The sequence below is a fragment of the Wolffia australiana genome, chromosome 19 (genome assembly GCF_029677425.1).
Source record: "Wolffia australiana isolate 7733 chromosome 19, ASM2967742v1".
Classification (NCBI taxonomy): Eukaryota; Viridiplantae; Streptophyta; class Magnoliopsida; order Alismatales; family Araceae; genus Wolffia; species Wolffia australiana.
The window spans coordinates 6,706,299-6,729,892 of record NC_135853.1 but is presented as its reverse complement, the minus strand read 5'-3'; the positions used below and the strand labels follow the sequence as shown (position 1 = coordinate 6,729,892).

The following is a 23,594-nucleotide window of genomic DNA, read 5'->3' as shown; positions in this document are numbered from 1 at the left end:
TTGTTTATAAAATATCATAAAACTCTTATAAAAATGAACATCAAGATGAGACCCCATAAAAGGGTTTTAAAAATCCCCTGAACCTATAACAAAGTATTTGAAAATTAGTCATTTTTGTTTCAAAAAGCCCATACACTCAATAAATGAAGTATCAATAGAAACCCCTTAGTAAAAAGTTTGGAAAAATAACTAAAGCCCACAGCGGACTCGTTTAAAAAAGTCAATTTTGTTTTCAAAAAACCAATACATACACAAAACTCTAATAAAATTGAACATTAAGAAAAACCCTATAAAGGTCTTTGCAAACCCTATAAATTGAACGCAGGAGCGCAGCTTGAAGAAGAAGAGAAGAGAAGGAAGAGAAGACAGAGAGGGAGAGAGGGAGAAGGGAGACACAGGCTCAAGCCTTGGAATTTAGATCTTTGTTATAGTTTATCAAGAACATTGGTGCTTATTATATACTGTATTAAAATACTAAAGATAGTAAGTTAGAAAAACAGAAAGTTTGTTTGTGTGTTTGTGACAGCTACAGATCGAACGGCTAAGGTCGTTCGATCTGTTTGAATCGTAACCGTTATAGTGTATTAACGGCTATGTCGTGATTCATTTTGGAGCCGTTAGTTCCTATCTATGTGAGCCCTTTCTATCTTTCAACCTATCTATGTTTAATCTTATGTTTTTCCTATTTTCTAATCTCTAACGAGTATAGTATTACGTGTATTTTACTACTCGCTAATCTTTGATATAAGTCCCTAATGGCTGACGGCGAGTTTCCGTTGTCACTCTTCTTTGTTCGTCTTCAATGAGTAAGCTGATCTTCTACCCCAAAAGAAGTACCCTACCTCTTAACAAGGGTGGCTTTCTATTTGATTAGTATTTATTAAACGCGGCAGATGAATTGATAGGAGAAGACGGCACAGAAGACGGTAATAATACTGAATAAGAAGGGGAGACAAAAAGGAACCTGGCTTAGACGACAATCAAATATTTTTTATCTTCAGCAGCGAATTGGCGTTGGCAATTTTGAGATGACTGTTCTGGCACCATGACCGGCGTCAACGGTGTGGATGAGCGACAACATGATGCCGGAGAAGAGAGGGTGACCCAGAAATGGACGGATCCGGGGGCAAGTGACGTAACTCAGGGTTGGCGGTGAGAGTGCGCACCATGGGTTAAGCGCACTAGGAAGGGCCAGTCGCTGACACACGGGGGCGCTGGCGAGCGCGGGCGTGTGAGCGAAGAGAGTGGTGGCGTGGCTGGAGCGCGTGGGGGCGCGCGGCTGCACGAAGCGCTGGCGCGCGAGGGCAATGCTGCGTGGAACGCTGGCACGCAGTGAAGAAGGGACCGGCGGTGGCTCACTGAGGGTATCTAAGGTGATGGCTCATTGAGGGCCTAGGGCAGAGACATGCAGGCGTTGGTGGCGTCAATGGAGTGGCGGCAACAGGAGCGGCAGTGGCGAGATGATGGTATCTCCAAGATGACGGCCGGAGCAGACGATTCTTTGGAGATCTTGAAAGAGAACTGTCCAAGAATCGACTTCTTGACAAACTTCAAGAACCCGATACGAAAGAGGAACATGTGGTCCACGGAGTGATCTCGACGTGGGACAGCGAAGGTGGTGACATAACCCATGTTCTCCAATCATGCAGATCTATAACTCATATCTACTCTGGAAGGAAAGAGAACACAACTCAAGAAAAGAAACTTTCAAACGACAAATCCTAACCCACTTGGGCATGCCATCCCCTTATATAGGGAGGATGAGTGCTAAGTGCTCAACCATAGGGGAGGAAATCGTCGCGAGACAAAGTCCCCCTAGACAATCATTACAACGATGAAGGAAAATTAACTGACAAGGCAAACACATAATGGCCCAATTTGATTTTTTGACGAAATTAAAATACAACAAAATAATGTTTGAAACTTACGACCAATTTCAAGCCGAATGCATGAAGTCAGGGTTGCGAACATCAGCACGAGCAGCTCGGTGCGGTTGGACTCGCCCCGTGTTGGCATTGTTGCGATGGTCCCCCATCACTTCTATCTGCTCCATGAGCTTGGCCATGCCACGACTCTATTCCGTGACGTTGACCAGGTTACGTCTCAGATCATCCGGACCAACGTACCTTCTCGTTAAATTTTCAAATATATGCGTCATATTATGCGTCATGAGCCTGTGGTGTATCACAATCCGCTCAATCCCAGTGCTCATGTTACATCAATTAAGTTGCCCCAATTGCAATAAATATGCCACATAGTAGATACAGGTAACTAAAATGTAATCTTCATAAAGTAGAATCTTTGTTGCCTTGATTTATTACTTCTATCTTCTCCGTGGAATATGCCACAGAGTAGATAGAGGTACTCTAAAATGTAATCTTCATAAAGTAGAATCTTCCTCTTCTATTTGATCTCTAATGTTTGATAACCTCATTATCTGAGACGCACATGGCAATGGAAAATGCAAAACTTAAAACCTGAGAACACTAAAAGTATATTTTACCTTGTGGAATATGCCACTTTCTTATTTAAAAAAATATGTGGCATCATTTGTTAAGAAAGTTAGATGATCATTTTTACTCAGTCTTTGGACATGGTTCTTGCAAAATGGTAATTTTTTACCTTTTGTTTTCCAGTCTGGTGTGGGGTATGGTGAGATGCCCAAGAGTTTCTCCATCAAGTTTATGGGATGATAAGAAGTTTCTTAACCTATCATAAAACATTTTTATCATCTTAAACTAATTGGACTATAACTTTCATGAGAATATGATTTTGCAAAAAAAAATTTGTCTCTCACATTACCTCATTTTTTTTTGAAGTGGAATATTTTAATCTTCAAATTCAATCTAATCACAAGACGACGATAGAACTCACGCACTACTCACACTTGAATTGGATTTCCCCTTCTTTTTTATGATTTCCTCCTAGATAAAATGATGATTTTATAAAAAATTAAGAATACTTTCAATGAGTATGAAAAATAAAATAAAGGTCAATCATGATTCCCAAGTCCTAAAAATTACATCAGAATAAAATGGTGGACGATCAAATGATCAACTTGTTTTGACTCTAGATTGACAAAATCCTTGGAAGTATATAAAGTATAAGGTTTTGCATAAAAGCATGAAATGATGTTTTCCGGGTTTTTTTTGTGAACTGAGATGTTATACCTGTTACGCCCCGCCCCCCATCTTTAGATGATGGGAGTTCTTGGACTGAGAATTAACAGCTCTTCCTAGAGCCTACTCATAAGGTTGTGACGACCATAACCTGTGTGGCGACATGTTCAACCATAGACCTAGTCTTGTATCTTCCTTACATCGTATCGAACATTTCTATCTATAAGCAGTCCCTCACACCACTTGTACCCTTCACATTTTTTTACACTGATAGTAGGATGCTACAAATGATTTCTGTAATCCGTCATCGGATATCATACATAATATCTGTAATCCTAGAAACAAGCATGCAGTTGATAACACATATCCATAATGTACAAGTTTTTTGGTGGAACACGAAGGTCAATATTGGAGATTGTCAACATTGGAGATTTTTGGATATCGTCCAGCAAATAAAAACAATGGATACCAATATCATGAAGCGGATAATGACGATGGATATCGTGAGGAGGATAACAACAGCGGAAATAATATCATTAAGCAGACAATGATAATTACAGAAAAGATACATGTAAGTCTAGACATGGTCATTTGTTCTGTTCGTTTTAAACGAACACGAACAAAAAATTTGCACAAAAGAACCCCACACGGCCTTGTTCTTTGTGCTGTTCTGTTTTAAAAAAAACGAACAAAATTCGCACATTCACACAAAACTAGAACAAAATTCGCACAAAGCGAACAAAAGAACCACACACGGGTCTGTGCGATGTTCTGTTCTAATTTGTTTTTGTTCTTTTCGGAAAACGAAACAGAACGAACAATTCGCACAAATTCACACGAAAAGAACAGAACGACCATGTCTACATGATGTAACAGTGGATACTCTCTCTACCTTAAAAGTCACTTTTGCCCCTTAGAGAAGTAAAGCTGAAAAATACACTGACCGTGGCTACCATCGCATTCTTTATTCGGGTTCGTACTTCAGAGGGCCGGCCTTTCTCATACATATATATATGAAAGAAAGAAAGAAAGTAGGAAAGCCTCTTCATTCTATTTCTCGTTTGGGCTCTTCTGAGCGGCTTCTCGATTTGAACTCGCACAAACTCCTCAAATCGTCGTCGTTCCCGCCGATCTTCTTCCTCCCGTCGAGTTCGCGCTCACATGGATCGGTGATAGTAGATGGAAGCTTCTCCCAGAGCTCCGAAGCCGACCCTCATGAAACCCCCGCGATGGGTGCCCTAACCGACAATCGAAAGCGCTGCTTGGTCGATCTCTTCTACCCTCTCTCGTCATCTTCATCCATCAATCCACCGGATTCTTCGCAATTGAAGCGGCAGAAGATCGGATTTGCGCCGAAATCGGCCGAGTTTCGGCAGCCGCCGCTGTCGTCGGCCTCCCGAAGGTTCCCGGCTCCCTGCCCTCTTCGTCGTCCGGTCCATGGGCCTCAGAGAACAGTCCGGGCGTTCGGGGGCATATCTTCCGTAGGTTTGGCGATTTGGGTTCCTCCTAAAATGACGGACCGAAGAGGGGACGATGTAAAGGAGACTCCATCAATGGCGCATGAAGTGGGCGTTGGATCAGATGGCGAGAGCTTGAAGTTGGAAGAGTACAAACGGCTGGTGGAGACTGCGCAGAGGAATTCTTCTGCCGCAATATCTCAGGCTTCGCCTTTCGCCTCTAGCGAGGTGACCCAGATCGCGGTGGAAGAAGATGCATTGACGTATGAACATAGACTGGATCTTGCTATCGACGAAACTGAGGTGTTGGAGAAGAATGTGGTGGGAAGAACAACTCCGGTGTACAAGGATTTGTTGTTAAGAGCTAAGAACCGTGATGCGAAGCTGAGTAGCTTAGAATTCGAGGTGAAGTTGGCAGAGAAAAGGATTTCGGTGTTCAGCATCGTGTCAAGAGAAAAACCCGAGGAGGTGATTCTTACTTTTTTTCGTTGTTTTTAGTTGCAAAAAACAGTATGATTGATCAATGTTACAAAACTATGACGCAAAAAATACGGTGGAGATTGAAAGTTTTTTGTGGGATGTTCCTCAACTTCTAGATTCTTTGCCTGTGCTTTTTGAATGTATATTTGCCTGTATTTTGTTGGAGAAATCGTTGTTTCTGAGGGATTTTTGTTGATAAATGTACTTCGTGCACATTCTGTGTTTTTTTTCAAAAATACTTTAGATAGAGGCAGGAATTGGATGCAAAATATTCTGATCTATCATGATGTATTTATTCCATTTTTTTCAAAGCTCAAATGTGTTGCCGTTAATCATCTTTCATGTAACTTAAATTCATGCTCTTTGAAGGATTAATTTATGTCCAAGCGATTGAATTAGGGTTCGGGGTACAGGATGTTGGTGACGAGTGGACGATGATGATGGTGAAATACCATTGTCGTTGTCTCTCGAGTGAATCAAGCAATGACGAATCCTTCATTGTCTCGAAATTTGTCTTGTACCATAAAACGGATGAGATGATGGACCGTCATCCCATTCCTTCACTTTACTTTTATAATGATTGAAAAAATGAGAAGGTACAATTACAGCCAAGTTGAGCTCCAAGGGTTGTAAAATGGTGTTAAGCAGAGTCTTAGCACTTTTCGCAAGTATTATTGCAAAATTCTGGTTAGAAGATGTCACAAGTATTTTATTTTTCCTTGATATTTTGACTTCCAAATCTTTTAATCATAAATTGGTGACTGATGTTTCCAGATTCAGAAAGCTGAAGAAGAAAATAACCATATTAATGGGGATGACTATTTGTTATAAATCGGTGCTATGCAATTTTTTCTCCATCAGTTACTCCGAGCAAGCCAAGTCTATTATTATCTTTATTTTTTATACTCCAAATGTTTTTAATCATGAAGTGATGACTGACGTTTCCAATTTCAGAATGTTAAGCAAGGGGCTGTCATCTTTATTTCTTAGGGCATCAGATTTTTATATTTTTTCTTTTTCAGGATCTCCTTGGGCCCTTTTCTCCTCTTTTAGACGATGAGGAGGAAGAAGTTTGTCTTGCGTTGAGAGAGTGTGAGAAGTAGGATTCTTGTCCACTTGCCTGTATTTGTGAATGGTTTTTGTCACAGTTCGTCAGTAAAATTGAAACTTTCATATCAGGTTCCACTTGCCAAAGCATGAGGTCTTGGTCATTCATGAGGGTTCCAACATTGAGATCACGAGAGATATTCTTCAATGTTTGAGACACGGTGCTTGGTTGAATGATGAGGTAGCTCATCTTCTTCACATGCAGACTTTATTTTTGTTGCCTAAAGTCCATCTATTTCTAATTATTGTACTGTTGCCTTTACTAGAGTTGAATTTAATCGCGTCCCACTTTTCTGGTCCAATAGGATCCAAAATTTGTTATCTAGTGGGTTATATTGAGGTTTCATATTATTGAATGAAATGTCAAAGTGTTTCGTCATGTCCTCTTCCCTCGGCTGACGAGTTGGGTCTGAGTAGGGGTCCAAGGGAAACGTTAAGTCACTTGCCTTTCTTTTTAAATTGTTGAAGAAAATAAATTTAAGACTGTGGCCTATTGGACCCCTTGTGTGGCCCATGGTACATTTATTACAGTTCATCTAAATTTTTTGGAAGTAATTCGTAACTAACAGAGATTTAATGTGGTCATTCTAAAAACAATATGTCATGCTGGTATTTTCTTCCTAGGCATATTAAGTGGCAGCTACTGGTTGCATTTTGTTGTTTCTTTTCTTTAATTTGACCCCTCGATTCCTCCAAATCCTTTTCTGTTCTTTTCCAGGTCATAAATCTCTATTTTGAGCTACTGAAGGAGAGGGAAAAGAGAGAACCAAAGAAGTTTGTGAAATCCCACTTCTTTAACACCTTTTTCTACAAAAAGGTACAACCTTGCAATATACTTTACTGAGTTTCATAGTGTTTAGTTTTATATTCAAGTGTCTCTGGTTATAATCCATTTAAACTGTCTTGAGCCTGTGAGGTCTTGAATCTGGTACTGGAAAGGAGGGGGAGAAATGGAGGAGAAGTTGGGAAGAATGAAGAAGAAGGAAGCTTAAACATTAAATAACCAAGTGTCGACCATCAGCCTGCCCTCATAGGGGGAGTACCTTCCAGACAATGTCCCCAAAAGAATGCTAGCCATAATACCCTTCCTGATACTCCGTTAATGGTGTGATTTAGTCACAAACCAGCTTGGATCAGTTGGTACCTCCTTGGGTGGGTGAATACACAAGGCACAGTACGAGGGGGCATACCACTAGCTCTTGTCTGGACATATTTTTATGCTTCGTGGAAATGCTGGAGGAATACCCGATGGCCGATGTGCAAGCACTTTCTCAACCGCTATGAGATCATACCCCAATTCTATGGATGCAGGCCAGAACAGACCCATCTTCTTCAAGCTGGACAAGTCATGACTGCGGGAGAAGGGGTTCAAGAGGTAGTGTCATGGTGGGCATCCCAATCTGGACACGGCACGGCAACGATGAGGCTACAACAGCATTTGGTAGGGATCAAAAAGCTAATTCGCGAAGGGAGACATCGTAGAAGGAATGAAGCCTTGTTACGAATCTTACAGCTGGATGACCTAGAAGACACAGACACATGGTGTTTAGTGGAACTCAATGAAAGAGAGACATGCGCATTGGTGGTGGAGGAAGACAAGAAGCAGGAGCTAGATTGGAGGCAGCGATCGGGCAACTTCAGGGCTGTAGAAGTGTGTCTAGGGTGACACAAGGCAAGAGAACAGACTAGTAAGGTCATTTCTGGTGGATGATGTGCAGGAAGCGATTCAGGGGTTAAACAGAGGAGCATTGGGTCCAGACAGATTTCCAGTATTCTTTTTCAGCAAACTCTGGCAGCTGGTTGGGTCCGAGGTCATGGATACTTTAGAAGAGTTGTGTCACAGCAATTTTGGACTTCATCAAATTGACTGCTCACATTTATTCCGGTTACCCAAACAGCTGAGAACTGTCAGTGTTGGGGGTTTCAGGCCCATTCCACTTGCAAACTCTATCTCATCATAATAAAGGTACTGGCGAACTGGCTGAGGGAGGTAATTGGTGACCTGGTCGGATCCTTTCAATCTGCTTTTATCCCTGGCAGGCAGATAGTGGACAGAACTTTAGTAGCAAGGGAAATCTTAGCAGCGTGGAAGAGACATGGGACGAAGGATTTCATGTGGAAAGTTGTCTTTCCAAAGGCTTATGGTTCCTTAGGTTGGAGATTTCTTTGGTCAGTCATGTGAAAATGAGGCTTCCCAGAGGAATGGGTGCAGCGCTGCGGTATGTCCCATTTTTTTTCGATCCTGCTGAATGGGCACCCAGAAGGGGGATGGATCCACCCGCAAAGGGGTGTCAGGCAGGGCGGCCCATTGGTTCCATTATTATTTGTCCTAGCCATGGATATGTTGGCTACATGTACCCTCAAAGCCTGCAAACATGGCCTCATCAAGGGCTTCCAGACTGTGAGCTATCCAGAGGTTACTCCCCTGCTTTAATATGCAGATGACACGACATTCTTCATGGAAGGATCAGAGGAAGCTCGAAACTGCTATACGTTACGAGGCATAGTTGCGGATTTTTCAGGATCACAGCTTGATGACAATGAACACAGGTGTCTCCAGCAGACTGATGGAAACCCTAGACGAGAATGGAGCTTCTGCTTGAACTATAGAAAACCATGCATTTCCACTACTCGAGCCCGGTTTAAATACCAGGCTATAAGATACACATATTGGCAGATAGCTAGGCCCATTAGTCTAAAAACGGAAATGAGTAACAAATATAGAAAACACGAGAAAAAGGAAATGATAAAAGAGAGTAATAGGAAACCGGAGTAGCCTGGCTGACACAGCTTTACCAAACTAAGTCAGCAATTGAGGGAGTCAGACTTTCTTTGGAGGAGGAGGCACAGTGTGCCAGAGTTTTATGCACTCCTCAGAGGTCAATCACAATGAGCTATTTGCAGCTACCATTGACATGGAGACATCTTTAAAGGCAGATTGGCGGCCGGTGATAGAGAAGGTGGAGAGGAGATTAGATGGCTGGGAGAATAGAGTTTTATAAAGAAGGGGATTGGTGTTATTGAGATCGGTGCTTTCAGCAATCCCATTCTTCTATCTCTCAGACTTTTTTTGGAACAATAAGGAAGACCACCCGAAGCCAGTGGCCTACCTGCAATCATTAACGGTAAAGATTTTGTACAAACAATATACAATCAAGCCTAAAATAGGCTATCCTCTCCCTCTGACCCAAAAAGATATCAACACCTACATCATTAGCTGTGTTCTCCACCGAAGCCGCCCTCCCTTTAAGCACTACCTCGTTTCTGTGTAGCCATATTGCCAAGAACACGGCAAGCAAGCCCCCCCATTCTGGTTGGCTTCTGTGTCTTCCATCTAAAACTGTAGCCCATAAGGTCTCGTCCGAGGAGATATCCACCCCCGGTAATTGTTGCAATGCCCAGACGCCCCGTGCGAACTGACATGTGAAGAACAGGTGGGAGCAGTCTTTCTTCCCCTGTCGCACAAGGACAGTCAATGGGAGTTGTGGGGGCCCTTCTCCGCCTATAGACCCCTGTGACCAGCCTTTGTCGTCTCAGCAACCAGCTGAAAAGCCACACTCCAGGGAACTTTGTGTGTCATCAACATGTGGCAGGCCTTACTGGTCATCTCGTCGTCCCTCGCTACCCCTCGGATTTTCAGATATGCATCTTTCACCGAGAAAGATGAACTCCGCCACATCCAACCATCGCGAGAATCAACTGACAGTCTGAGTGGTAGAAGTGTCTCTTTCAGCCTCAACAGCTCCTCAAACCGTGGCTCGGATAAAGCTCCTGTCAGCATAGGGACCCAAGCCTTATCCCAACATTCCCAGAGCGTGGCCTCTGCGTTCGTCGCTAGAGCAAATAGCCTAGGGACCTCAAATTCATGGAGCCGTGATTGGACCTGCTGTGAGTCCAAAAATAAAATGTTGGCCCATCACCTAATCTGAGCTCAAAGAACGCACGAATCCGAAGTATGGATTGGTGCAGCCCGCTCCAGAAGCGGGCCTCTCCCCTGACTCAAGCCCAGCGTCTCTCCCAATCTATCTCGAAGCCATACCTGTCTCTCAGGACATTAAAAATCAGCCCCTTCGCTGAAGTCGCAATACTTTCCACCCACTTGGTCAACATTGCCTAATTCATTGATTCCAGATGAAGGTTCCCTAGGCCTCCCTGATTTAGTGGTCTGCATAGTATCTCCCACGCTAATAGCGGCACCCCCTTTCGTTCTTCCTTTCCATTACCTCCCTAGAAGAATAGTCTCATCGTCCTCTCCAGTCAGTTTACCACTCCTGTTGGTATTTTAAATACCAATAAGTAGAATATTGGGATCGAGGAAAGCATCGACCTTAGAAGCACCAGCCTTCACCCTTTTGAAAGTACTTTGTTCTGCCATCCCTCCAGCCGCCTTTCTTCTTTCTCCACCATCAATTGCCATTCAGCAGCTAGAATACGCCGCCCTGTCAGCTGGAGACCCAGGTAATACATTGAGAACGACCCTCGAGGTGTGCCTAAAGCTCGAGCACATTGTGCCTCTTCCTGTGAAGAAAGTCCAATGTCCACGAAAGTAGACTTAGGTTGATTGAGTTGCAGCTCTGAGAAGTTCGCGCTTGTGCATAGCAGACCATAGGAATCTCTAGTCGAGTGAGTCATATGCTTTAGCAAAGTGCATCTTCCATATGAAACCGTTACTCTTGTTCGCATTCCATGCAGATACAATCTCCCCAGCCACCATCGCACTGTCCACCAGTTACCTACCCGGGATGAAAGCTGATTGAAATGGTCCGATTTAAGTCCCCAATTACCACCCTTAGACGATTCGCCAACACCTTGGCAATGATAAGATATATAGAATTTGAGAGCGCAATGGGCCTAAAGCCTCCCACGTTGATGGAACCAGAGCGCTTGGGCAGCAGAGATAAGTATAATTGGTTTAGTCGCTCCAAGCTATAGAAATCACGCCAGAACTATTCCAGTGTACTCATCACCTCTGATCCAATCACCTCCCAGAATTCGCTGAAGAAGAATACTGGGAATACATCGGGGTCCAGTGGATTTAAGCCTTTGATTGCTTTCTGCACTTCTTCCACGAGGAATGGGCTTCACCAGCTCATCTTGTTGGGCTTGCATCACCTTAGATGCACTTCTACCGCTCCATCTCCACTGGTTCCGAGTCCCTCTTTTAGTCGCTTCTCTGAAATGGTTTGCCAGCGCTTCTTGTCCCGATAAATTCCCGATAAATTCCTGCTCCCCCACTTTCAACCGGAGTACTTGATTCGAGCGACGTCTTCCATTTGCTGCTAAATGAAAAAATCGAGTATTGTCTTCCTTTAGCCATAGTTGGCGAGATCGCTGTCTCCTATCAAACTCTAGCTTCTTGTCTTCCTCTTCCACTATCTCTCTGCATTTTTTTCGCTCCGTGTGCTCAGTATTAGTTGAGCCCCATATATCTTCAAGGGCATCCATTTCCTAAACTTGCGTTAAAGCCTCATCTCTACAGCGGTGTCATTCTTCTCGGATCTTTTTTGAATTTTTTTAGATGAAGGTGCAAGCCTGCCAATTTGATGGCTAATTGCGCTGTGGCTGTGCCCTGGCTGGGTTGAGATGACCACCATGAGAACACTTCTTCTCTGAACTCTCTCCCGCGACCATGATCTATCCATCTTGAAGTATGTGGGTCTGTCTGGCTGACATTATTCTGCCATATAATTGGGGCGTGATCCGAGAATGGTCTTTGGGAGTGCACGCACATCGGCCAACGAGTATTGCTCTAACTCACCGAGCATAGAAACCTGTCCTGACGGGAGAGAGTATTAGGTCCCCTTGTACTTCTCCATGTGTAGATACAATTCACTGGCCCCATTTCTTGCATGCTCACTCCTCTGAACCTGAATCTTGCCCTCCCGTCCCGTCTGGCCTATCGCCCGACTCCAGTGTCACGTTGAAATCCCCTCCAATAAGCATGGGGGTCCCTTGGAAGAGCGAGACCATGCCTCCAGCTCCTCCCATAGTCTGTGTCGGCATGCCGTGATAACCAGGCTGTAGACCAATGCCACCACATATTGTAAGTTGTCGCTCCTTCTCTTGATTTTAACTGCAGCCACATACTTCCCTGTCCAAGACCCTTCCTTAGCATAGATTGCTGAGTTCCATGCCACCAATAACCCCCCCAAGCTGCCGACTGCATTGACTGCCACGTAACCCTCCAAGAACCCTTGCCCACCAAGTTCCACTCTCTCGCATCACACCTCTCCAGCATTGTCTCCTGAAAGCATACCGTATCAGCCCCCATTGCCGCAAATACCCTCCCACCACACCAGGTCTCCCCTCATCACGGAGACCGTGTACATTCCAAGAGATGCACCTCATAATTGGGTTGATGATTGCCCCCCCAATGGTTGCTCCGGTAGGAGCTCCACTCTCTCGGCCAAATCACATACCGTCAAATGTGTCTGAGTTCCTCTTTATTACGGCTTCCGCTCCTAGACTCGAGAGAGCTGCATTCTCCGTCCCCTCACTCACCAACGGATGCAGAACTGCCTTTCTTGATGGTCCTTCCATTCTCAGCCGCATTTGACCATTTTTCTCGGACACTAACCATGCCGTCTTGCCCTGTGCATCTGTCAAGGCTAATTTCCCCCATCCATAGTCAATACTTTAAATCCGCCAGATCTTCCTTGCTGATACGTTGTGTTCTTTGGGCTGCCCTTATCCTCCGCCCCCATGGTCCTTGCCCCCCTGTGGCTGTGTCCCCCTTATGAGATGCCAGGATGGTCAACTCACCCATTTCCATCGACCTTTGTGGAGGGTCTGACCCTCACACTTTGCTGCCTGTACATCTGCGGTCAGGGGTGTCGGAGAAACCGATGCCATGGACTCACCTTGTGCCTGGCTCCCTCTATCTCCGACTAGTGCTGACTTGTCCTCTTTGGTCTGCAACATCGTTTGCAGTTGCTTGGGCGCACTCCCCACCACAGTGCCCTGTCACGCCTCGGGGCCCTCGGTTTCAAAAGGTGCTGGCAGTAGTGGCTGGGCTCAGCCCTGAAAGTTCCATCACAGCCATGGAATTGGACTGACCCGGGCATTAGATCTCCCACCACCATTTCAACTTCCAGTATCACCACTTTATACAATGATATGCGTAAGTCGCCTGAAAAACTCGACCATCCTCTCCAGCATCGATCTTCTACAATGCACCAACGGGTCACCATGCGCCTCTACCACTACCCCTTATCTCTTCCTTCCTTCGGCCCCATCCTTGGGGAGGACACGGCGCCATCTCACCTCCGTGGTGTCTGTGATCCTCTGTGTCCAGCCGCAGGCCACAACATACATCTTCAACGATATCCCCCCGAGGAATAGGGTATTGCTATCTAACCGCTGCAACTCTGCTTGATCCGCCGTTGGGAAGTTCTTCCATAGGTTCGTGTGGACCTCTTCCAGAGGCCCTGTAAATGTCTCCCACCAAGCACCTGTGAAGAATGCTATCATAATCCTCCCTCTCTATAGTAAGTGGTGGGTCCATTCGATAGTCTTTAGTCCGGAGCAGCTGCTCTGTCCGAGCATGTGTTCCAACATCTTTTCTCTCCCCTTGATGACAGTTTACTTGGCGATGGCCTGCCCGATTGCATCTGCAACAAATCAAAGGCTCTCTGCACTCATGTGTGTGATGTCCTTGCGCTAAGCACCTGAAACATCTGTTGGCCTCGCCGAGCGATTGTGGGAGGGGCAGCATGTTCCTACTTTGTGTTTTCTTAGTGCGTCAGGGTCTCACGGTCACCCAACCTTCCTCATCCTCCATCTTTCCATCTCAGTTCTCAGCCTGCGATCGCTCCATCCCTCATGTGTTGCCGACATCAGCCAGCTTAAGATGGCAGTGCCTAGCTTGATTTCATCCCGCTGGAGCCCTTCTTTTATGGAACTTGCACAGACACCACAATGACAACCTTCATGGCTTAGTTGCACGTCGCTGCAAGGCACTCTCCCATAATCTGCTATGGCAGTCCCGTCGAGTCAGCCTCCAATTCTCATCAACACCATCATCGTGTCGTCCTGTCACAACATCGCACCAGTGGGAAGTGTGCGGGAAACTGTGGAGGGACCTTCCCCTTGATCGCAGTGGGACCTTCCACATAGACGAATGTTTGTCGGAGCAACTGGACGCTTTTCATCACGTCGTGATGGCCATCGAATGCCGTTGCGGTGGCCCTCTGGAGTAGGTCGCTTCCTTGGATCTCTTGTCGGTAACTCCATCTGCCTTAGTTTCTGTCTGGGTGCCTGTGTGTCGGATGATCATTGCAATGCTCTTTGACTCCTCGCGATGGCCATTTGGCCAGTTTCTCCAGTCTTGCCTCCCCGTGACTGCAGAACCTCTCTAGCCTCACTGTCACCAACACCTCTGACCCCTTTCTCCCTGGGGTAGGTCTGACCCCTCACTGTCACCAACACCTCTGACCACTGTCACCAACACCTCTGGCCCTCTGGAGTAGGTTGCTTCCTTGGATCTCTTGTCGGTAACTCCATCTGCCTTAGTTTCTGTCTGGGTGCCTGTGTGTCAGATGATCATTGCAATGCTCTTTGACTCCTCGCGATGGCCATTTGGCCAGTTTCTCCAGTCTTGCCTCCCCGTGACTGCAGAACCTCTCTAGCCTCACTGTCACCAACACCTCTGACCTCTCTAGACTGAAGAATTGACTCTTCTCCTGCCATATCCCGCCATCCTCGACCTCCCCCGCTGCGCCATCGCCATCTTCCTCATCCCGATCATCTTGGTGAGAAGAGTCAATTCTTCCTGGGCCTCCTTAGTGAGCTCCTCCTCTTCGCCGAGAACAATAAGACAGTTTTCAAGCCTGTGGTCGGGCTCGCACGGCGGAGGGGACTTCTGCGCGGCTTCTATCTCTCAGACTTTAAGACGATCTAGCTGCAGGAGGTGGTGTTCGGGAGGCGGATGGCTTCAATGGATACTGTCATTCACAACATGAAGACACTGTTGTCCTACTGGTTTAGGGGGGAGGCGAAGGGAGAAACGATTTGTCACAATGTATATGGCCTGGTTATTTATATTCTAATAGCACCAGGTTGATCGCCGTTTCCTGGTGATCTTCCTTTTTTTTTTCAAAAAAAACCTTCCCTGGCAAGGTGTGTCCATCACAGTTTATTGATGTAGTTCCTGGAAACAAGGATTTTTGTTCGTTTTTTTTGTGTCTCATGAATAATTTCATTTGTTGGTATTGGAATTTCATTTCTTTAGAAAGCAATGTTTCTGTCATTCAGAGTATTTCTTTGTTTCATAACTTTGAAGATTTCCAACTTTGGTTCTCGTTGTCCCAATTTTATTCCCCTAACTTTAAGAAAAAAAATAAACTATCCATTCTTCAGGAAGATTCTGGAGTGGTCGTAATCCAAAAAATGATCCTAAGTTCCCAGTATCCTGTGGCCATTTGTGTTGCAGTTGGTAGTCTCTCTGTTTTTTTTGGAATGAGATTAATTGAAACTCTGATTCATTTGGTTTGACATCTTTCTTGATGCAAAACCAAATGAATATAAGAACGTGTTAAATGAATTTCCAGAGCTCTTAACCCCATCCTCTACGTCCACTTTCACTGTTCATCAATCCTCTTTAAAGACAGACCAGTAATTAATTTGCCACTCGCTTTACGTGCCTGCAAAGTAGATCCATAATTCCTAGATATATATTTTTGAAGCAGACTAATAGCAGAAATCCAGGGTCAGGAAGAGAGAAAAATTTGAGAGAGAAATTTTCAATAACTTTTATTTAAAAAAAGAAATATTGAATAGCCAAAGTAATGTAAACACCATGCTTGATTTTTTTCCGGTGTATATGACATTTTGTTTTTTTTTATTTTTCGCTTAGCTGACTGGCGGCCGGGGCAACTATGACTTTAAGTCCGTCAGAAGATGGACCACTCAAAGGAAGCTAGGGTATGGCCTTATTGAGTGCGACAAAGTAAAGCTAAAGTTCCCTTCAAAATCTCTTTCATTATTTTTAGGTTATTGTCTTGGACTTCATTTTTATTTAATTCACAAAATATGTGATTATTGATCAGATCTTTGTTCCCATACACAAAGAAATCCACTGGTGTCTGGCAGTCATTGACGTGAGGAATGAGACACTGCTCTATCTTGATTCACTCGGTGGCTATGATGGTCATGTGTTGAGCGTCCTGGTATGCTCTATTCTATCTTTCTCTACCAACTTTTTGTTTTAATTTAACTTGAGGCTGTCTTAATTTGAGGATTTGTTTAATGATAATTTATGTTTGATTCCACATCTTGATGCAAATCATTTTTCTTGATGCACATCTTGATGCAAATCATCCTAGTTTAGGTCCAGGATGACAATGATGAGTAATCATCGTCTTTCTCATTAGTTTCTGACAAGGATGAAATTATGTTGACAACTGGCCACTGTCATCATCATTAGTATGTGGCCAAGTATGATGGGGTTGACGTCATCATTGTTGTCCTGTCCTGGGTGAATGGTGAGGGCGATGGTTAACAAATATCACTAATATATTTTTTTCCCAAGTGAGACTCTCCATTTAGACTCTCTGATGTTGAGTTGTCATCTTCCTCGTTATTCTCCTGCTGCTGGGATGATGATGACGATGACGATTTATTGTTGTCGTCATCATTCTTGTGCAGCTAAGGATGTCTTGTCGTCCTCAACCTAGCTTTAGACAAATGAAGATGGCGAGGACAATTTCGTCATCATCCTCTAACCCTTATAGGGTAGATCGTATTTACGTGTTCACAGAGTACTGTCCGGTGTAAGTCATTTTGTAAAACCAATAATGTAGCTGTTACTTCCATAATCTCCCGAGAACCCAAGTGGAAACCAGTCTAATGGGTTATTCAATATCTGGGCATCAGGAAAGATATCTGATGGACGAAGTCAGAGATAAGAGTAATATGAACATCGATGTTACAACTTGGAAAAAAACGAGAGTTGACGATCTACCACTGCAGAAGAACGGGTATGTGTTCTCATTTTGAAATGATATCAGGTATCAAAAGCAATTAGCCAGCTTTATCCATCCATCAATAGTTAGTGATAGCATGTGAAATGTAGCGTTGAAATTGTTGGATTTTTCAATAATTTCTTTTTTTCTCTAGTGTCTCCAATTTTCTCGGTTGAAATACCTTGTTTGGTTCCATAAAGAAAGAATGGGTTTGGACAGGTGGGACTGTGGAATGTTCATGATCAAGTATGTAGACTTCATTACCAGGGGTCTGGGCCTCTGCTTTCAACAGGTACGTTTGATTAATTCAATCCATTTTCTGCAGCCCAGTCATCCTCTAACCGGAGCCCATCTTCTTCCATCTCTGTCTCTATCTCTCTTTAGGATAACATGACTTACTTTAGGAAGAGAACGGCAAAAGAGATCCTCCAGCTGAGGGCAGAGTAAACAGCAGGGAGGGTGTCTCTCTCTCTCCCCTTCTCTCTTACCAAGACCAAGTTATGATCCATTCACACAAGAATTCAGTTTTCTTATTATTATCAACCATTTCTAGCGAGTTTTATTTGTTTGAAGTAGTGTAGACTTGCCGATATCCCCATCAAATACTCCTTGTTTTGAGGAAAATATCAGGGGTTAGAACCCCAACCTTGTAAGAATTATTTTTGGTCACTTTAATGCAGTTTCCTGCAGACATCTTTGGATATTTCTTCTAAACCCTTGCATTTTTTTTTTTCAGAAGGGCAATAGCGTCTCTACTTTAGAAAATAAGAAATTCGTGGAGAATGCTGGATTCCAAAATGTGCAAAATAATGGTTATTATGTGGTAAAGGCAGGCTAATTTAATTAATTTTAAAAAAATGATAATATATACTGTAGTGTAATATGCGAACAAGTAACTACAGAATTCGGAAACTGTGGATATAATAGAGAGTGTAAGAACAAGAGTGTAAGAACATTACAAAAGATGACACATGCCATCTTTTGTAATGTTGCGACTGAATTTTCATTTGCTTGAGGTAGTATCTTGATCACCCAAAACCTCTGTACAAAGGTGGGTGGGGGCATTCTTGGTGTGAACTCAGATCACCCACCACCCACAATCACCCCTGGAAAAGTACTGTAGTAGGCAAGAGGATAGTGAAGCCATGTAGAAGATTTAATTGGGTGTGGGAGGGGGCTGGTGTATAAAAAACTAATAGTTGGGAACCAACAGTAGAGATTGTTTCATGGGAACCCTTTGGCCATTGCCACAGAAAGAATCATTAGCTTGAGTGCTTCAATGAGCAGCATGGAAGCCCAAAGCAGTGGGTCGAGAAGGTGATAGTTCATATTTAAAAAGATTAAGATGTCGCTATGAACTTTATTAAATAGGAGATAATGTTATGTGGTGTCTAATTAAATTTATGTAAGTGGATAGAGAGAGACATGTGATATAAGTAAAATTTTATGTAAGTGGGATAATAGTTAGATAACAACATACACTGGCATGAAGAGTGTAAAATGTGATGATAGGTTGTGATGAGATGATAGGATGAGTTGGATCTACTTTAATAACAATAACAAAGATGGAACAGTGTAAGGTTAACCCTAGGTCCTTAAATTCCTCTGGGATAACATCGATATGCATCTGGAGGTAGCTTCTACACTTCTTTAATGCTCTTCAATTACCCAACACACAATGATATAAGAATCAAGCTTAAGGATGCTTGTTAGTGGTTGAGTTCTCAATTTACAGATATATGGACATAGATAGTGATAGGGGAGACTAAAGCTGTCTTCAACATTTTAGTAAGATCAGCTTACTAGATGGCCAGATATCAAGATTCAAAATTAGAGCAACCATAGTTATTGATTTGATTAAAATAATCTCTCTCCTCATCAGCATCGCTGTTGCGTTAACTTAAGCAGTCAGACAGCTTTGCGTCCTTAACTTTTCCATATTTTATTTGCAACAAAATTTTGTTTGTTGTCATTGATCTCTGGCTCCCATTGTGCCATGTGTCCTTACATGGAATAAAAAAGGCAAAAAAGGAATAAAAGTTGATCAAATGTGTGACGTCATTTTTTTTATTGGCCAAAATATTATGACATGTAGTCCTGTCATTAATTGACTTTTGGGCAATTTAATGCAGATGAAATCGACTTATTTTTTAGCACTGAAACATGTCCCTCTGTCTATTTTGCCAATCACATTTATTGTAATTTGACTCAAGCTTCTTTTCTATTGGTCACAGTCATCCAGGACCTCACAAAAAACCAAGTCAGGCCGGAAGGAAATCATTTCTTAGTGATTAGGCTAACACAAAACAATTTTCAAGATAGGACATTGTGTCATTCAAGATAGAGTTTTTTCGATATCATATCCACAGTTAAAATGATATTTTGGGCCGACCATCGATCAAATATCTTGATTGTCAATCATATTGAAGAAACCCATATCTTGTGTTTTGGGTCAGAATGTTTTTAAAATTTTTCTTACATTATTTATCAGTTTGTTGGATTTATTTTCTACCATAAATCATATCTTGAATAACACAATATTTCAGTGAAATTCATACATATGTACGAAAATGAAGCAAACTATATTACTTGATGATATATCCTCCCAAGTTCTTGCCTTTTCCTGTAACAAATACATTTCCACTGTACGTACATTTAGAAAAAGATACTCAGGAATTCTCTGGGCCAAATTACTGCAGATGTCCTATCAAAGACATTTTCCCTGCGTATTATTATTATTTTTGAACAGAAAAAGGATGCTCTAAAAAACCTCTAACAGGAGGCGTGCATATAGTATTCATGGGGATATTTAACAGTGACATTTCCATCACTGTAACATAATATTCCATCCAGATTTCTTTTCATATTTTGACACAAAGTAGAACCTCAACTTTTAGTGAGCACCCATATCATGCAAATTACTGCTGACGTCTCAACAAGGACATTCAGTAAAGCTGATATATACAGAGAACATAACAAATATATTTTCACCGTACCTGCATATATCCTCAAAGTGCTTTGGATTTTTTATTTTGCCAAAAATATAGCATCTATTTGAAACAAAGGTGTTCGAGAATTATAAGGTGCAATTTTTGCAGATGTCCCGTCAAGGACATTCGATAAAATTTGAGAGATAAAACTGGCTAGTTAGGCAGGGTCTAGAAGTTGACCTTCCTGCGGCTGCTCAGAATATCCTGCTCCTTAAGACGATGCTGGAATCGAGCCAACCGGGCCTGCAGGCCCATCAAGCCTGCCACTTTCCTGGAAAGGATGTAGCCCAGTCGGCCCACGTAATCATCAATGAGACTGCCCGGCTGGTCAACTTCTGCCAACAGCTTCATTTCCTAAAAACGAAAAGACTTTCTTTTGATCTTAAAAACTCAAACAAATGCCAATTTTGCCCTTCCTCAGGAGAATTTGAACTCACCTCGCGAACAATGTCCATTGTATCCTCGATTGCCTTCCTGTGAGAAGCAATAAGAGCCTCCTCTTCCTAAAAAAGAACCGGAACCAAAATTATATTACAATCCAGGTCTCAAAGAAGAAAACAACGAAAAAATGAAAAATAAAAGGAAAAACGAAAAATGAAAAATAAAGAAAACAAAAAAATGGACAATGGGAAATGAAAAATGAAAAAAAAAAAAAATGAAAAATAAAAAATAAAAATAAAAAATAAAAAATGAAAAATAAAAAATAAAAAATAAAAAATAAAAAATGAAAAATAATAAAAAAATGAAAAAAAAAATGAAAAATAAAAAATAAAAAATAGAAAAATAAAAATAAAAAAATGAAGAAAAATGGAAAGATAAATAAATGAAAAAATGAAAAATGAAAAATGAAAAAATAGGGATTATGAAAAAATGGGAAATGAAAAAATGAAAAAATAAGAGCAAAAAATGACGCAAAGAAAAAAATTAAAAATAAAGAAACACAGAGAGAAAATGTTTTACTGCAAGGATCTCATCTATGGCCTCCTCATCGTATAATGTGGTCTCCTCTGCTACAACCTCCCGCTTTGAGCTGGTGTTGACTTTGCCGCGTGGAGCAGGCATGAATTGAATGGGAGCTCGGGCTTCTTCAGTATCTGGAATTTTTACCATCGTCTCTACAGTGATGGGCTCTTGGCTTGGCTGATCCCTTCTGGGGTTCCCACCCCGAGAGAGACTCTTCACTCTTGAATGAAATAGGAAAAAAATTACAGAGATATTTTTCACAAATTCAAAATTAGGATTAATTCAAAAAATGAGCCTCTTGTAGGGCTCGGCCCCCAGGATGACAATGACGACTAAATTTTAATAATTTTATTTCCATTTAAATCTGTCTGTGTCCCGATGGTGAGAGGACAATGATATGTTGTCTCGTCCTTGTATTTCATGCACGGCCAGGATAACAACATTGACTTGTCACTATCAGCATAACGATATGATGACTCATCATCATCATCATCATCCAAGCCAAGGATCAATGAGGATGTCGACATATATGGATGACGAAATTGCAATCATCCTCCAATCCTAATATCTTGTAAGGGGGATAAATATAAAGGCCCATTTTGGCTCAGAGGCTCCTTTGTCTGAGACCCTTGTAAGGTACTACCCACTAGCCCACTAGAATTGACTTCAAGAACATATGACTGAAGAAGACTGAAGCATATAACTGAACATATAAAGGGTGTAACATTCTCACACGTCCCTTTCAAGGACATACTGAAGAAGAATGAAGCAGAAGGCAAGGGAACAAGAAGCACATACAGAGGAGGTCACATGTGTGCAATAAGCCGAAGACACGGGGAAGGGTTCATTTTGCAGATTGTTGTTACCTAACTTGGCAGCCTGCATGGCTGAAGTCAAGAAGGCCTGGGACGAGGGAAAGGCCAGCAGCCAGAAGGGAGAGTAGTCACCTCACTCTTCCCATTCCATTCATCCATCTTCCATTTTCCATCACCTTTCTTCCCGCCTGATCTCTTCCCAGACTTGACCTTATATTCTCCTACTATCCATTGGTTGGATTCTCAGTTGATTGTTTAAAATCTATTCCACATTCGTGAAGGGATTTTCTTGAGGATTTATTTTCTGACGGTAACACATTAAGTCCAGTCAAAAAAGACCTAAAAAAATTTCATATCAACTATAGAAAGACAGCACGTAGGAATTCTACAAAAGCAGCTCACACAAAATTTACGCTAACAAAACACATTTTACCAGTATGTCACAATAAAAAGCTCTCTAGTTAAAAAGGCTCAATACACAGATTACTGGATCTTTTGAGTAAAAGGAATCAAGAACATATGTATATAAAAAATCTTAGCATAGAGGACTTCAAAATATGTGCATCTTCCAAGGACGCACTTCAAAATATAAACATGGAATAGATTTATATTAGAAAATGTTTCATCATTTTGCCTCTGTTTCAAATTTTATGGGACCGGAAAAGGTAATATAAGTACATTATTGGACCTTTGCTAGACTCTCTCTCAATAGCCCAGATATTGGTATGTCCATTCTAGGTTGTGTGTTCACAGTTTTTGGGAATTGGAGGATCAGGAGCCGCACAAGGAAGGAGGGAAGGAGAAAGAAAGATAATATATTTCTCTCTCGGGATGGCAAGCTCAGTGCTTATACAAAACAGGAAGAAATTTAAAGGAGAAACATAAAGGATATAAAGCTAGCAACATGGACGTATCAAAATTTTTCTACAGACGAGAAAAGAGGTGTGGACATTCAGCAGAAGAATTTTCACACTTAATGTGCACTACAGTTATTTCATTGTTGATTTTCCATACTTCGGTTTTCTTTTTTTGAGGGGAAGGAATAAAACTTCTACAAGAAAACAATGGGAGTACCTGTCCGCGTATCTCAGGGTGTTGAGAGTGTGCTCGCACGAGCCGGCATTGGGGGAGATACATGAAATCATGACCGTCCGTGAGTTGCCCACAAAGGAGTCTCGGAGAACCTCTGTTAGCTTGCTGCCTCTGAAGGGGATGTGGTTCTGGTCGTTGTCCAATGCGCGGATGCACTCCTTAAGCGCCAGAAGGCTCTTGTTTATCTCGGCACCCTCTATCCTGTACGCAGTCAAATCATGAACGAAACCCATGTCAGCAGTATTTCATCATTTGCAAGTATGAAGTGGTATAGTGTACCATATCAAATAGAAATCCCAATGAGTTGGTCAATTCAAAAAGAGATTGATGAAGAATTTGAATAGAATGTGTCAGCCGGAACAAATAAGTTTACTTTCTGATACAATCCCTAATCCCCACAAACAGTTAGTCGCATCTTTTCTCTTACGCATGTTTCCCTGTAAATTGGGCGGCCTACCTTTAGGAGGACGGCGAGATAAGTATTTTGTTATTGGAAGTACCCGTCCTTTTTCAGTCCACCATCTGACATCGATCTAAAAGAGTTAAATCAAGCAAAAAACAGACTGGGCAACTATCTTAACTTTCTTTTTCTGGAATTTGACTACAAGAA

General features: G+C 42.5%; 2 protein-coding genes across 4 annotated transcripts in view; one reads left to right on the top strand and one right to left on the bottom strand.

The window, feature by feature from the left end:
- Window positions 1-4,114: 4,114 nt before the first annotated feature.
- Window positions 4,115-17,820, top strand: ESD4 (Cysteine proteinases superfamily protein). Of its 2 annotated transcripts, XM_078590622.1 has the most exons (9): window positions 4,115-5,044; window positions 6,079-6,155; window positions 6,236-6,344; window positions 6,882-6,980; window positions 16,017-16,109; window positions 16,210-16,329; window positions 17,036-17,139; window positions 17,344-17,416; window positions 17,509-17,820. In XM_078590622.1, exons 1-9 carry the CDS (start codon window positions 4,133-4,135, stop codon window positions 17,569-17,571), a joined length of 1,650 nt encoding a protein of 549 aa, XP_078446748.1. In that variant the 5' UTR covers window positions 4,115-4,132; the 3' UTR covers window positions 17,572-17,820. The 2 variants fall into 2 exon arrangements, with proteins under 2 accessions (XP_078446748.1, XP_078446749.1); XM_078590623.1 differs by lacking the exons at window positions 6,079-6,155; window positions 6,236-6,344.
- A 2,248-nt stretch (window positions 17,821-20,068) lies between these two features.
- The window catches only part of LOC144715930 (kinesin-like protein KIN-13A), a 48,232-nt gene continuing 44,706 nt past the window's right edge, over window positions 20,069-23,594 (bottom strand). For both annotated transcript variants that reach the window (XM_078590937.1, XM_078590938.1), the window contains 4 exons: window positions 22,967-23,185; window positions 21,075-21,297; window positions 20,552-20,617; window positions 20,069-20,468 (listed from right to left, as the gene is read on the bottom strand). In XM_078590937.1, the coding sequence (XP_078447063.1) occupies window positions 20,283-20,468; window positions 20,552-20,617; window positions 21,075-21,297; window positions 22,967-23,185 (694 nt within the window). In that variant the 3' untranslated portion in view covers window positions 20,069-20,282. The remainder of the gene's footprint in view (window positions 20,469-20,551; window positions 20,618-21,074; window positions 21,298-22,966; window positions 23,186-23,594) is intronic.

Excerpts from the sequence above, each read along its gene's own strand:
- ESD4 (XM_078590622.1), top strand. The coding sequence starts at position 4,133 with ATGAAAGAAAGAAAGAAAGTAGGAAAGCCTCTTCATTCTATTTCTCGT. Across the intron at positions 6,156-6,235 it reads GCGTTGAGAGAGTGTGAGAA|GTTCCACTTGCCAAAGCATG; the intron begins GTAGGATTCTTG and ends CTTTCATATCAG. Across the intron at positions 17,140-17,343 it reads CTACCACTGCAGAAGAACGG|GTGGGACTGTGGAATGTTCA; the intron begins GTATGTGTTCTC and ends GGGTTTGGACAG.